The sequence below is a fragment of the Anopheles aquasalis genome, chromosome 2, assembly GCF_943734665.1.
Source record: "Anopheles aquasalis chromosome 2, idAnoAquaMG_Q_19, whole genome shotgun sequence".
Lineage (NCBI taxonomy): Eukaryota > Metazoa > Arthropoda > Insecta > Diptera > Culicidae > Anopheles > Anopheles aquasalis.
The window spans coordinates 84,438,147-84,453,146 of NC_064877.1; the positions used below are offsets into that span (position 1 = coordinate 84,438,147).

The following is a 15,000-nucleotide window of genomic DNA, read 5'->3' on the forward strand; positions in this document are numbered from 1 at the left end:
CAGCGGGTTTACCTCGTTCAGACGATCGATGAAGGCACTGACCACCTCGTAGCACGTTACCTGGCCCTTGCGTATCTTTTCAGCCAACTCCACCGCACTGTAGGTGACGATGAGATTTTTGCGCTGCAACGTAGGGCACCGCTGCTTGGCCGGTCCCCAGTACCACTTCATGACGGCATACAGCAGCTTATCGATGAGCAGATGCAGAATAGCAAAGAAGCGTATCACCACGGCCGGTCTTGCCATGATTAACTGCTGAATGCCAGGCGGTTGCTAGACGACGTGGCTGGAAGATAACAATCAGATTAGAAAACCCAAACCACTTCGCCGTCTTCAGTGAAAGGTGGATTAATTTATGCGTATTTTTTTAAGTTAAAATAGTAACACCTTCAATCTATCTTACCCCTTGCTACTACTCACCTGATTCACTGGAGCGAACGTGCTCAATTGTCCTCGAAATAATCTCGGAAAATGGGCACCGGATTACCGTTTCTTGTACCGTCGCACGGTTGGCCACTTTCTCCCGAAAGTTTATCCAACTACGAGTTGCGCAAAGCAGCCGACCACGTTTGACATTGCCGTTGGACGTGTGTTTGTTTTGTGGAGAGCTGGTGGTCGTTGTTGCGTCTATTGTTGAGTTGGAACAAAAGTCATTCGGAAAAACTGAGAGAAAATAGCGAATGGATGGGTATGGGTATCCCGAAAGTATGTTGATTTGTAATCTCTTATCTCTTTGTTGCTTTGTTTCGTACATCAACAGATGCGGAAAAAATTAACAATTAACTGAACTATGACTCTCACTAGCACGGCACAAAAGAACGTTAGATCGCATAAGTTAGAATGGAATGAAATTAAAAACCTGTTGATTCGTTAATTGAGCTAAAAACAATAGAAATGAATATGATGATAGCTTTGCGCAGCATTATAGATATGAAATGTTTAATGCAATGCAAAAGGGTTCGTTTCTATTGTGATTATACACTTTAGAACTCGCTGTTTTGAAAAACGTTGGTTTTGCTGTAGTTGAAGCTGATAACGCGAGCGATGACGCTCATCAGGATTCCCTAGACTATCGGGTTTTTTTCTGTTATAGTCACTGATTTATTACAGAAGCACTTATTGGATTTTTTGTAGTGTATGATTTTTCAACTTTCGATACGAAGTACAAATTCCAGAATTGTACGATCTGGTTATTTCAGTAAAACATTGGTTTTTCTGTTGTGCAGCCTCATCACGAATCATATGCTGGTGATGGAGATTTGCCAAATGATGTCGACTTTACTAGGCCACGTACACTTTATTCTACGTTTCCTGCTAGCAAGCATCATCGGTTGTTGATTGGGATCTTCTGCGGGCTTATCATGAGTAAACAACAACTATTCAATCATCAAGGTACAGAGCACCTATAAAAGCCAGTCGCAGTGATTTTATGTAGCATTAACGGTTTAGGTCTTGGAGCAACACAAGGTGCATTACAGTTATCAAAAGATCCTACAATCATGGAACGTGTAGTGTGGGGCATGTTGGCGATTCTCATCACCTCTGCTAGCATTGGTGTGGTCGTCGTGTGGCGAAACAGTGAAATGAATTCGATTCGTTATCAAACGTTGTGGCTAGCAATGGCGAATAAACGGCAGGAAATTTCGGAATGGCAGACCGAGTCCAAACAGGCGACTGCAGATATTCGACGCAAACAGGAGCAGAGCCTAGAGTCGTTGGATAGAGTGGCGCAAAACCTATACAACTTGCGCTCTGCATTGTCGATGCAACGTGAGGAAGTCATTAAAATTCAAAACGAAAACGAAAAACGTATGGAGCAGTTTGTAGGCGATCTTAAGCAGATGCGCTCAACGTTAAATGTTCAACCCGGTTCATATCGATCCTGCAAAGATGAAGCCGTTAATGTGTCTGGAGTGTATAACATCCGTGGAGAAGACCAATCTTATTCATTCGTGGCCTATTGTGAGCAAGAGAAATTTAACGGAGGGTGGATGGTCATACAGCATCGTTTCGTCGGAATTCTGGATTTTGACCGCAATTGGAAGGATTACAGAAACGGCTTTGGCGAAGTCGACGACGAGCATTGGCTCGGATTGGAGCAGGTTTATCAGTTTACGAAGCAGCAAGATTGCGAGCTATTGGTCGAGTTGAAGGACTTTGACGGAACCTATAAATACGCTAGGTACGATTTATACGCCATCGGAAGCGAAACCGAGCAGTACAAACTGAAATCGCTTGGGCAACATTCCGGAACGGCAGGAGACTCACTGATATCCAACAAAGGAATGATGTTTTCTACTCCAGATAGGGATAACGACAATATATCCAATTATCAATGTGCAGTTAAGTCTCGTGCAGGCTGGTGGTTCAATGATTGCGGTAAAACTTATTTGAACGGGTTCTATAGAAATGAAACGGAAACGGGAGTAAACAAAATCTCTTGGGAAGGTTACAACAACGATTGGCGTGGACTAAGTTATACTCGTATGCTGATTCGTCCTTTAGACGAAAAACCGACAGAAACGAGTATCAGCAATTCAAACGAACAGCCAGAATACAATGAATCTGATGAATTTTATTAAAGGGCAGAATAAGCAACAAGCGTGTTATATTTTCTTCGAAACAATGTACCAATACGTGGCCTTTTGAAGAATAAAATCCTTATGAAGCTAAATAATGAGCTAAATTAAATTGCATCATGATGACGGGTTTGTGAAACACTTAAACTGTGGCAGACCGTTGTACATTTACTAATCTGAAACCACAAAAGCATTGCGATTTTTTATAAACATTTATAAGAACGACCTGAGTGGATGAGTATTGCGTTTGATAAGGCTTGAGCCTTTGATCTGCTAGGAAATCCCCATCACCTCCTCCGCCTAGCTTTTGAACATGCGGTTCATCTTTAAAAACAAAATGATGAGGTTAATGGAAATTTCTTAGATGATCGGACGACGTTCGAGGGTTATCAAACACAAACCTCGAACGTCTCAGTGTGGTACAAAGAATCCTCGTTCCACGCTCTAGAAGCGGCTGCTTATCAATTATTTTTCAAAACGTGTAACTCGGCGGATTCTCTTTAAAATTTTCCCCTTTCTTCTTGCGTTCCAATGTGTCCTTTTGTATTGTTAACTCTAGCAAATGACTAAAAAAAAGTGCATCCTTCACCGGGCATAGATTGCAGTAATAAAAAACATACCGAGCATACAGCATATTGTTTTGTAAATTTAAATGAATACACACCAAGTGGTGGAGACATGACAGATAACATACACACGACACGACGTCATCGGTATCTTTAGCATTTATTCGATTAACGTAATATGCACAGTTTATCTTACAGACATCGATCAATAAATTAATACTTCACTAGGAGGTGTAATCTTCGGTAAGTAGGTTTCTGTGGCAGAGCATCACTCGCACCTCAAAAATGGCATCGAGTGCACCACACCTCACTGCTGCATTCGTGAGATGACCACCGTGTTTTTCTGTTGTTTTTTAGTTAACGAACTGGCCACAGCCATTGCATGTATTTGCCCTTGGCTAGGCGTCATTTTGTTGAAGCGTGTAACGTACGGCGCGACCCGCCCTAGACGTAGTACACAAAAGTCCAGTAGAATACGTTGAAGACCGCGAACGCCACCGGGAAGACCAGGCGCGATCGCTTATCGATGTAGATCGCGATTTCCTGCGGTGTCATAGTAGTCCATCCGCTGTTCTCGGTGTTTCCACCGTTGTTGGCACCGTTCGACTGATCGTCGACCTGTATCGCGATGTTTCCGTTTGTTTTCGCATCCGACGCCTTATCAGCGTCGGTCGTCATGATCACTGGCAACGTGTTGCTGCTGTTGTTCTGTGGGAAGGCCTGTTCAGGTGATGAAAACGAAAAAAAAAAATAACATCCTTTTAGTTGTCATCTCCCCGGGAACCAGCCTGTTTTGCCCCTTTTTCGTCGATACTTACGTGCACGGTGAGATAGTTGTTGAAGGAGTTGTTCGAGGCACTCGTCGTGGAATCGGCCAGGCTGGTGCAGGAGTGTGATTTGTGTAGTCCGCTCATGTCCTTCCGGGCGGGCCGGGGTGTGATCGCTCCCACCAACACGTGCTTCGTGTTCACCTTCTTCACCTCAACGTTACGCTTCCGGCGCCAGATCGTGTTGACGAAGGCGAACTCGACCAGACTGCCAAAGATGAAACCGGTGCAGCCGAGGAACCATATCTCCGACGCTTTGATGTAGCTCACTTTCGGTAGCGTCTTGCCCTGGGCCGACGCCAGCGTAATGAACGTCAACATGGTGCTCGTACCGAGCGTGATGCGCGGGGCCGATTGGTCCGCCTGCAGCCAGAACGTGACCCACGAGATGCAGACCAGCATGATCGACGGTATGAAGTAGTCCATCATATAGAAGCCCATCTCGCGCGCCAAATGAACGGTGAAGCTCAGCGAACTGTAGTTACCGGCTAAGATTATGAAGGATCAGCTACAGTTTACATTCGCATCGTACAAGACCGCTGCATTGACTTACCAAAAGCACCATGACGAAGATCGCTCAGGTCCGCGTTGATAACCGATTCGTTCGTGAACATCTCCAGCAGCACATACTCCGTCAGGTGTAGCTCCGGGGCGAGCGTTACGGGCGATTTGTGCTCCCACAGCAACACCAGATCGTCCTCGTTGTACATCCCTGCCGCAGCATAATTCAACTTCATGAAAACTCTGTCAGAAAGCGCCCCACCGAGGACTACTTACAACTCTCCAGTACGGTGGAGCAATGTTGCTCATCGAACGGGAACTTTTGCAGGTTCATCCAGCAGTAGAGCGTGGCGCTGATGCGCGTCGACACGATCACCGTTCCGTCGGGCGAGATCGAAGTGAGGATGTCCTTCTCGGCCGTACCGAGAATGTCCGAGCTGCGCTCATTCGCGAGAAACACGTGCGGCACCCAGAGCAGATCGCGCAGCGACTGTTCGCCCATGATCGGTTTCGTCCGGTTCGGGGCCACCTCCTTGAATACCAAACGGGGATCGACATAGCGGAACTGCAGCAGTGCGTGGATTTTGAATTGCTACACAAAAGACAAAGCGCACGCGTGAAGATTAGGGAATTATGGCTGCTCGCCCGGAAGCTCCGGCCCGATTGAGGTCGGACCAAAGGCTACCGGAATCCGGAAGTAGCGACTTACCAGATCGTGAGCTTCCAAATTCTGCATAAAGTAGATGTAGGCTCGGGCGTACACCTTGACCGGCCGGTTGGTACCATTTAGTGACTCTAAGGGGAGAAGGAAGAGAACGAATGCGAAACGCTTAGTTGAATGCGATATTGTTATGCGCCACAGGCGACTGTCTTCGCAACGAACCTCTCTTTGGCCGCTCCAGTCGATCGTAGCGACAAACGTGCGTAAGTCTCGTCAGTAGCTGCGTCTGCGAGAGGTGATCAGCACCCTCCAAGGTGGGGCAATCGGAGTCCCTGCGAGAAACGAATGGATTAGAAATTAGCTGAGCAAACTCATCATTCCACGCCATTTTGCGGTGGCGCTTCGACTTGCTTCGTGGCCGGAGTAGAGGGGTGGTAGGTAAAAGCAATCATAAGATCGTTCATTTTATCGTTTACAAGCTGCAGCTGCGACAGGCGGAACATGCAATTAAAGGTAGCCGTGTCCCTGCTGCACCGTGTTGGACACGCTGTGTCCTCCACTATCAGGACATGAGGACCGTGCGCGTAGCGTTGCGTAGTTGCGCTGCAATAACAACATTATCAACCGCCGCGCCGGCCCAATCACCGAGGCTACCGATCATCGAAACCATTGATCGTGCTCGGCGGTGGACGTCCAATGTGGAGACGCTGTTGGCATCATCGTGCGATGGCGAAAAGGTGGTGTCGATGGCGATGGCCTTGTTTACTTTTGCTGCTAATAGAGTTAATAAAGTGTACTACTCCGCCTCTCGCGATCGATTCACTGGGTTCCCCTTATGCATCCGGTTTAGCATAACCTTTTCTTTCTGATGCCATCTGGTGGCGGTAGCGCCGCATCTCCGTGTGCTATCTGATCGTGAAAACGCTACTAAACCCGCCCCGAAGGCTTCTTCGTCAGGGCCACGGAGTGCCACGAGCGCGTAAGCGAAAGATGATGAATGTTTCAGCTTTGGAGAGGCCGCATCGCATAAAACGAACGAATCACACCGGTGCTACAGGTGCTCATCGGTCAAAGATCAACAATGACCGCTGTTGTCATCGCCATCAATCGCGAGCGGGCATCATGTTTACCCTCTTTTTTTTCTGGGAGGGACGGGGACGATGATCTCGTTCAAAAAAGCCAGATTGATGCCTACCATATATTCCGAAGCCGACAGTGAAGGTAAACAGACTGAGTAGTAATTTAAAAATACCTCTTTTCAGACTACGGAGCCGTCGTAACAGCTTCAGTTGCGATGGAGGTACAATAAGGAAGTGGCAACGTAGCGGAACCCATGATTCATCTGACGAATCAGCCTCGTTAGGGATGCCGCACGTCTTCTCTGCGTGTAATGATACAGCCCGGGGCCGGGTTCGTCGCTTATTGATTTCGTTGAAGTCTTTTGATGTTTTGCAGCAGTAGCAGCAGTATGAGAGCTGAGAAGCGAGTTCTTCAGCCTTCACTGCGCTATTTAAAGTCGTAGTTTGTGATGCAGAGTAACACTAAGATTAGCTACCAATAATTGATACAGCTGCACACGAACGTACGAGCTTTTATCGCAAAAACAAATTGAAAAAATGTTCTTTCGATCCCGATAATTTTCCCATTAAAAAAGAATTCTCATTCAATTCCCTGAGGCCACGTTTAATTGCTACTCCAAGAGTCGTGTCATCAACGATCGTCTTAATTAACACACATACAAACATAGGGAGTAGTGCAAACGTATGCCTCCCGTACTCGCGCGAACAACGTTTAAAAGCGAAACGAAAAATGATGACATAAAATTTAATCGGTTATACAATGCACCAAACGAACGGCATATGTAAGGGGCAACCAGAATGCGCAGTAACTGGCGATAACGAACTACATTAAAACACCAAACTCCCACCGCACCGGTACTCGCCCCCATACACCCAGGCGGACAAGGTCGGCCACTGGCTTCGAGGACACGGACGAACAAACGAACGGAAGAGTCGCTGGCCAGCGCAGACACAGTGCCACAATGCGTACGGCGTGCACCACGCGTCACACAAATGTCAAGTGAAGAGATGCGAATGCACTTAGTATGCATCCGTGGATATGGACCGCCTGCTGGCCACTGCTAGGCGTCAACGGTGCGTCCCTTCCCATCGACACCCGCACAAGGTTGCAAGACACGTTTCATGTCATGAATTTTTTGGACCCAACCGACACCAGGCCCGTGACGATGCGTGATCGCGGAGCTGCCTGCTGCTTCATCGGCTGTCGCCTTGGGATCGTGCGGTTCCTGGTGCAATGCCAGCACGTTCCACGAGCGCGTTGAGCCCGTTCACGAGCGTAATAAAGTCATCGAGGCGTTCCGCTAACCTAATGACTATCGATAAAGCTAACGGATTATTGGCGACGCTCGGGGGTTAACCCTTCAATCGCACGATCGATGGCATACTCATTGAGCGTTTGTAGAATTTGTGGCAATTCTCACGGAACAAAATACAAATCGAAATCCCCTGAGAACGGTTATCCCTTCAAGGGTTTGCTGACTCCATTAATGGTTTCACTTTCGATCGGTCGCCTGATGGTCTACGGTGGTGGCTAGGCGGCGACGACCTACACCTTGTGCTCTACAGCGCGTTACACTCTGTTCAAGCGCCACGGCATAAAGGGGTGGCGCAGAGCACAAGAACACGGTTCCAAACCAATTACGCCCGCCGTGTGCGGTGAGGTTATTCGCATTACATCGCCTACCGGCCAACCGCACGTGATTTATCAAGTGCAAGTGGTTTAGCGACCAAACCGGACGCAAAACCATGCAGGAAACCGGAACACTCGTCCATATCCCGTTTGGGGCAGGCATCGGCGACACCACCGGCGTACAGTAATCAGCTTATGATCAAGGCCTGGGACGCCGGGATGTTGGAGATAAGATAATGGAGAACGTGGAGCAAACGATCGGAGGATATCTTCGCGATCGCGTCTGTGCGGACAAAACGGAATCAATTATCGATACTGTTGCTAATCCGAGGGGTGTGTTGCTGAAATGGATCAGGTTGTTGGGGAATTTCATTTTGTGCTGAATCCAAAAACACGGGCCCCGCAAAGCCACGCAGCATCAACTGATCGAGCGGATCGAGAGAAACCGTTTCCGGTCAAACAGGTTTGGCTTGATCAGGGATGCTTTTCGCAAAAAAAAAAAACTAAAGTAAGCAACCACCCCCCCCCCCGTCAATGCCAACTCCTTGTGGGCAATGCGCGTGCGCGTTCACTTTGAAGAAACGCCGACCGAACCGCGAGCATCCGAGCGCGCTGAAAGTATTGCAATTTACGTTCGCAGTCTTTATCGCAGTCGGAAGGTCACTTTTGCTGGAGGAAACGGACCACGTGTCGCCATGAACGCGGTGGCAGTCGCAGCATCATCTTCTTCCCCCCAACCTCGGTCCTAATGAGTGGCCCGGAACGGAACTGGAGCATCGCCGGACCGCAGCCGGACGAACGGAATTACGCCGTACGGGTACCGATCACGTTCGTGTACTTCAATTCACGCAAATGGACGTTTCTGCGCCTTGGCGGCCGCACATGTCGCCGTACGTTTGGTGGTGGAAAAGTGGCTTCGACTCGGTGGTGGGAGCCACCCGCCGGCACGATTTGTCAATTGGTTTTCCGTATCATCATTTGCGCGCTCGCATGGTGCCGCCCTGGGGAGGGCGTGCTGGTGCATGTAATTTACCGTGGTACCGATCACGGCGTGACACTAGACTGTGGTGGCTGCCCACGATGGCACGTTGCTTCGGAGAAAAAAGGGTTTTGGTCGTGCCATCCGCCCCTTTGACACAATCGGATACCAGGATCTTGGGTTGATATTTTATGATGGTGCGACGCTTTTACAGCTAAGAATACACGCTGAGCTAAGTGATTTTTTGGGGGAGTAAGACATCATCATAGCATCAAAAACAAATAGCGAAATTAACAAGGAAAAAACCATTGCAGTAAAAACTCTAGTATAAAGGTGATTAAGCATTAATTTCACATGTCTTCGTAAAAGTATCTTGTTTTCAGTTCTCTTAATTGTATCCAAATGTAAGACTGAAGCACAGTTGCTGCCTCCAATAACCCCGTTGATGCAGGTGAAGCAAATGCTGCACCAAACTGGAACATTCTTTGACCTCTACGACCAACTCGCCGGAACAAAGTACTCTTTCTTCTCGGCAGAAAAAGTGAAACCGGTTATCGGCATGTTCTACATGTGCTGCTATCCCCTCGAATTCCCTCGTCTCAACAGCATCTTCTCATTTACACAACAAACAATACCAACGAGTGGCCAGAGCTGCCCGCTCCTGATGCTTTACATTTCCGCCATGTTGCGTTAGGTTGTGAAAGAGGCTAGTCGTTAGGTTCAGCAGGTTACTAGCCTGGTGGCCGGTGCACAGGGTGCACATACGCGTCTTACGCACCGCATGTCACCGTCTCCTTACACCGTACAACAAGTTCAATGCCATCGAGCACCGCAATCCGAACGCAATTTGTGTCAGCTCAGCTCCACAGCCTCCATCAGCCCCCCCTCCCTCCATCCTCCCAACCTACGCACCCTAACGACCAACCGGCGTACCGACCAGACAAGGCTCCGGGCTCCGGACTCCGGTTTCCGACGGTGTTGATGGTGTTTTGCACGCCAGCGCGTATCTTGGAGCTTCGTGCTTCGCTCCCTGCCAGAGTTCATTAGAGCCAGCCGTTCACTCTGCTCGGTGGGGTTGGTTGTTGCCTTCCCTCCCTCGCCTTCGTTTCAACGCCTCAGGGGTGTCGACCGTCGCCCGTGCGTGTACTGTGGCTGCGGTGCGTTATTGAACGATTGTGCATTATTGTGGTACCGATTTTTATCGGCAGCTCGCGTCCGTCCGACACACGCTACACAAACACTCCATTATGAATTGGCTAGCGGGCCACCGACGATCGCGGTGGCAATGTGACGAATGGGGCGGTATCTTGATCACCATCACGCCCGCACTACGCTGCACCGAAAAACCAGGTGGTGCTCCTGGTGGACTGAGGGTGGCCTTTGTTATGGGACCAGACCTGTTTTCCAGAAAATCGTCTTCCGTGAAGAAGCCCTTGCCAAACTGCCAACAAAGCAACCTGTCACGTCCAGCTTGCAGGTGAATTTCTTCTGCAAAACGTTCTATTAAATGATGATGGAAAAGCATCCTTGGAAAGGAACCTTCCAGAGCCTCAGGTTTATATTGCCCGCTAGTGCGATGAACGTTCTAACGAGCTACCTTATCCGACGCCAGTAGCTCGCTCTTGAGTGGTTCCACGCGTTTGACACGCGCTGCCTACTACGAAGTGCGCAACGGTGATACGCGCTCCGTAGTCTCTGTTCGATCGCCGCAAAACGGTGAGTATCAGGATGAACTTGAGGGGAAACGGTACACGAAAGTTCCAAGATATGCTCATGAAAATCATGATTCCAGGGACTATTTGGCGTCACACGTTTCATACACTAAGTCAGAGACAGATATCAACGGAGACCGGCCTATCAAGTGGCGCTATCCAGCTGCACTGCATCACAGCGTGGACGCGCGCTTCAAGATTGTAGACGCGGCCACTATTCCGTCAACAAACGTGGAACAATTAAACGCTATTCTAACGTGGTACGGTAGGAGTTAGAAAGGGAACGGTTCCAAAAACGTGACAATGCCACGCTCGCCATGCCAGTTCTTATCAGAATACTACGCGCGTACGTTGGCACTGTTTGCTCACTGCATCTGGTCTAGGGGTTGAGCAAGATAAAGGCCGCTCGTCTCTTTTCGCATCGCGTCAATTCCGGTTCGGTGACTAAGGTTTTCATCCCAAGATTCTATTCCACTTGCCAAGAAGGAACCAGGAACCTCTGCCAGGCGAGGCAGGGTGAGTAACCTCGGAAGGAGATTGCGCAACGAATGCGTCAGATTTGTTTGTCCAGCTTTACTTACTTGCCAGACTTTGCGTGTGGATGCATGTCCTCCGTTACGTTGACGTGCAGAATGTCCGCCTCTACGGTGGCCGGCGGTAGCAGCAGCTTCTGGATCTCTTCCGGTGTCATGGTTTTGTTGTCGATCGGGCCACCCTCGGTACTGGTGCTCGTACTGGCTAGTACCGTGGTCGTAGTCGTGGTACTTGTGGTGGTGGTGTTGTTGGCGCTCGGTTCCACCGGTACCGTCGATGGTCCGTGGGACGACGATCCGTTGTCCAGCGCCACCTGGTTGAGGTCGATTATTTCCGTTTCGTTCGTAAGGCTGGCGGCGGTGGCAGCTGCAACGTTGTCGTCATCAGCATCGTTGTCGTCATCGCCGGGCACCGTCGACTCCCTCACACCAGAAGAAGAAGAAGCTGGCGTTGAGGCCAGTGGAAGCGTGTTTTTCGCGGTTGTTACCGTTGTGAGTGGTGCTGTCGGTGGTGGAGGAGGCTGTGCTGGTGCTACTACGGAGCCATCACTGGCCTGTTGTGCTATCACGGCCGTTGCGAAAGCATGCAGGCATATCAGCAGCACGTACGACTTCATTTTGCGGCCCACGAGGATTGTTGCTTGCAATTAAGCGCTCCTTTATTCTACGATCGGTCCAGAGGGCCTTCTCTGTCCGGAAACAACACAACACCGTTGCTCGAAGGAGCACCTGTTACCGAACACTCGATCGACTTGTGCACTTGTATAGCGCAGAGGATCACCGAGGGGGTAGCATGCAATCACATAATGTTTTCAAGCTGCCTTACAGGCCACACGGGAATGGGGTAGAATACCCTTAAGCGAACACTGCTGCTGCCATGCACATCCAGATCACTAGTCACCTGTTGGATGGTCTCGTCACTGATCAAGCCACAAAAGCAAAAAGCAATTCCAATGTTATACTACCAGCTTGGTTAACGCTTATAACTATAAGGACACAACCGCACACACGGGAGACACTTTCTTCCGGATCAGGAAACTGCACCAGTTGCACTGCACCACAGCATAAGCACAGCGCGACGCGATTCGCACGTGATCCGCAGGTACTCGGATGGTAGTCGATTCCTGAATGAACGTCGCGAACACGGCGGCCAACCGATTATATCCGACCGCTTCGTGTCGCCACCACCATCATCAGCTTCATCTGAGCATCTCGCGCCGTTTTGCTCCTCCAGATCGGCTCTCGCGCCTTCGGTTGCTGTTGCTGAAAAACCCGAGACCGGACCGCACGATCGTGTGCTCGTGTTGATGACGCCATGGGCGCGGTGGTACGTGGCTACTATCTCTGGTGCCTTTCGTTGTCCGAAAAGGGGGTCGATAATGTAGCAGTGGTTTACTACCTGCAGGAGATAGCAATTTTAGGAAACATAGTGCGATATCCTGTTAAGTTTATGAGCCTCAAAAAAGGAAATATTGAAATTGAGTGGTAATCCATGAAGCCATTGGCTCAATATCAACGCCAATACCAATTTGAAAATTCAAGATGTAGGCCGAATGATTGGGAAAAACAAAATGACCAAGCAGATCTCTTTCGATCTCAACGTTTCAATCGAAAACATCATCATGATCCTTCTTCTTCTTCCTCAATGTGCAAACGACAATCGCCCATATCGCGTGTCCATAGAGATGTCTTCTTCGCCTGTCTTTACTGTGCCCAGCCTACCATACTCATTGCCTAATTGATGGAACATGTTCGCCCTCGATCGCACTCGGAGTGAGGTACAGTGTAGTAGCCCATCGGATACGTCATTTCCTTCCGCCAGAAACTGTCGCAAAATACGCCCCATCCAGGCGAGATAACATTATTTTGAATTTTATTTGGACCCAAAAGGGAAACATCATCGATGGATGGTATCGGCCTGTAGCATCTTCCGGGTCCGATACCCTCTGCTGTTTCGCTAGATTTTGTCAAATTCCACGGTCACCCCATTTGGTTTATGCTGCGCTCACCTGGCCCACCCGATAATGGGCTATCAAATATTCCGCGCGTAACATTTGGCTTTAACGACTGTCGCGCGGTTCAATCGACACGGATTGCCGAAAGCATTAATCGTTCATTAGGAAGGACATTACGCGCGCCGAAGGGAGGTTACTAAAGGACAAGGTTTATTGGAAAAACATGTTTTGACCACTGTTCCGGGGGTGGTGTAGTTGAGCTGCATAGCAGCAGTCTCGCCATGTTTGGCCTGCAATTGACATTGGGTGAACTGTTTGATCACGATTTTTCCGATCGTTTTCTGTGAATTTACAGTGTTCTACAAAGCATTGGGTGTGCAATGCGTACAGGTGTCTCCGAGAGGGTGTTTGCTTTTTTGAGGCAGAATCTTGGGTTGGCAACAGAAGACAACAGTTGGAGTGCCCCAACGCAAGTAATAACAGTTCACGAACAAGTAATTCACAACACATAAGCAGCAAACAGAGGCAAGGATCGGGAATCGTGACCTAGACCCACGCATCGTGAGAATGAATGAGCCGTGGGTGAAGGACATCAACAAATGCCAAGTAGGTGCGCATCATGATAAATGGAGCATTAATGTGTACAAATATGGGATTTAATTTATTTTTATGTAAAGTTTGAAGGGTGAAACATTATTAACTATGATAATAGATTTATTTTGTGATTATATGACGTGCCGGATAAATAATAAAAAGACAACCGATCAGTCACGAGACATTAGCAACCAACATCCCGGAGATCTTGACCAAAATTTGCTGTTAGCAATCGATATGCTAGTGTTGAAAGGATGCTAGAAGACAAAACAGGCGCGCAGGTCGCAGAGCATCGATTCGACGAAAGCATCTCTCGCGGGTTGTTGCAGTTCACAAGTGGACAAGTGGATTGAGTTTTAACAGTTGTTGCTAATAGTGAATATTGTACGACATCCGCTGCGTGATTGTACGAACAGTGAAAAGCAATTCCCATTGATAATGGGTACCAGCGGTGGGCTACTTTGAACGACACGCTAGTGGCCGATGTTTTTCTTTCAACCAAATCAACTCGATGACAAGGTTTGCCCACTTGTCCGCCGAGCATCACCACCGGTGGGGAGGAACATGATCCATTACGAGTTTTCTCAAATGAAGTTGTTTGCGTTCTTGTCGTGCAAGTCGTGTCGTGGTCGGCGGGCAGAGATTACGTACTTGAATTTTGAAAGCAGATCCAGCAACAACAACCGGGATGCCTCGTCTGTTGGCCAAGTGACTGGCCAACATCAAACATAATATTGGCTCTAGTGACGCGTGTACGCTAGTATCTACCTTTATAGGGGGAAATAAAAATTACTCAGACCTGAGTTCTGTTTACCTGCCCCAGCAAAATCTTCGAGCGCATATGCGGATGATGAAGATGAATCACGAAGAGTTTGCTTTGTACTTGGATGATAACCTGTGGCTGAGTTTAGGATTGTGCACCAGCACAATCAGCAGCAATCACAGAAACGATTTGGAATATGGAATGCGAATCAAATTTGATCTCAATCTTATACTAAACGAATAAATGGATAAATGACTCATCATGAAATTTACACATTGATCGCTGCCCAAAAGAGCCACGTTTTGCAATGGGATGGCGAAAGCGCTACCCTGCTAGACCACTCTTATGTCAGTCTATGCCGACGTACCGGCATCCCATAAGATGCCAACCAGCCCCGGGCATCTGCCCGTGCCATATCACGTTTTTCGCGATACCAGTAGCGTCTGGGATGTGATTATCAAATTCAATTAGCACCTGATGCAGCTGATTTCGGGGTATTTGTTTTTGGTTGTTGCTGCTGTGGTGTGTGCCGAACGGATGACCTTCTATCCGATATCAGAGTGACTAACACTAGTGGACCTAGTTTGGCGATTTGACTTTCTATCTCGTATTCAGCGATCG

At 48.6% G+C, this 15,000-nt stretch overlaps 3 protein-coding genes across 4 annotated transcripts in view; 1 reads left to right on the top strand and 2 right to left on the bottom strand.

The window, feature by feature from the left end:
* Nucleotides 1-543, bottom strand: part of LOC126571443 (fatty-acid amide hydrolase 2) — a 2,012-nt gene extending 1,469 nt beyond the window's left edge. The window contains exons 1-2 of the mRNA XM_050229960.1: nt 421-543; nt 1-286 (exon numbers count right to left, since the gene is read on the bottom strand). The exon at nt 1-286 is cut by the window's left edge and continues 290 nt beyond it. Coding sequence (XP_050085917.1) covers nt 1-246 — 246 coding nt within the window. The 5' untranslated portion in view covers nt 247-286; nt 421-543. The remainder of the gene's footprint in view (nt 287-420) is intronic.
* Nucleotides 544-1,448: 905 nt separating this feature from the next.
* Nucleotides 1,449-2,691, top strand: LOC126571451 (fibrinogen-like protein 1). Its single transcript, XM_050229971.1, has one exon. The coding sequence runs from the start codon at nt 1,500-1,502 to the stop codon at nt 2,580-2,582; it is 1,083 nt and encodes a 360-aa protein (XP_050085928.1). The 5' UTR covers nt 1,449-1,499; the 3' UTR covers nt 2,583-2,691.
* A 601-nt stretch (nt 2,692-3,292) lies between these two features.
* Nucleotides 3,293-12,182, bottom strand: LOC126571440 (pH-sensitive chloride channel 2). Of its 2 annotated transcripts, XM_050229955.1 has the most exons (8): nt 11,556-11,679; nt 11,116-11,490; nt 5,357-5,466; nt 5,183-5,268; nt 4,750-5,065; nt 4,526-4,684; nt 3,964-4,460; nt 3,293-3,865 (listed from the first exon to the last, which is right to left on the bottom strand). In XM_050229955.1, exons 2-8 carry the CDS (start codon nt 11,223-11,225, stop codon nt 3,590-3,592), a joined length of 1,554 nt encoding a protein of 517 aa, XP_050085912.1. In that variant the 5' UTR covers nt 11,226-11,490; nt 11,556-11,679; the 3' UTR covers nt 3,293-3,589. The 2 variants fall into 2 exon arrangements, with proteins under 2 accessions (XP_050085912.1, XP_050085911.1); XM_050229954.1 differs by having other exon boundaries at nt 11,116-12,182.
* Between the last annotated feature and the right edge of the window lie 2,818 nt (nt 12,183-15,000).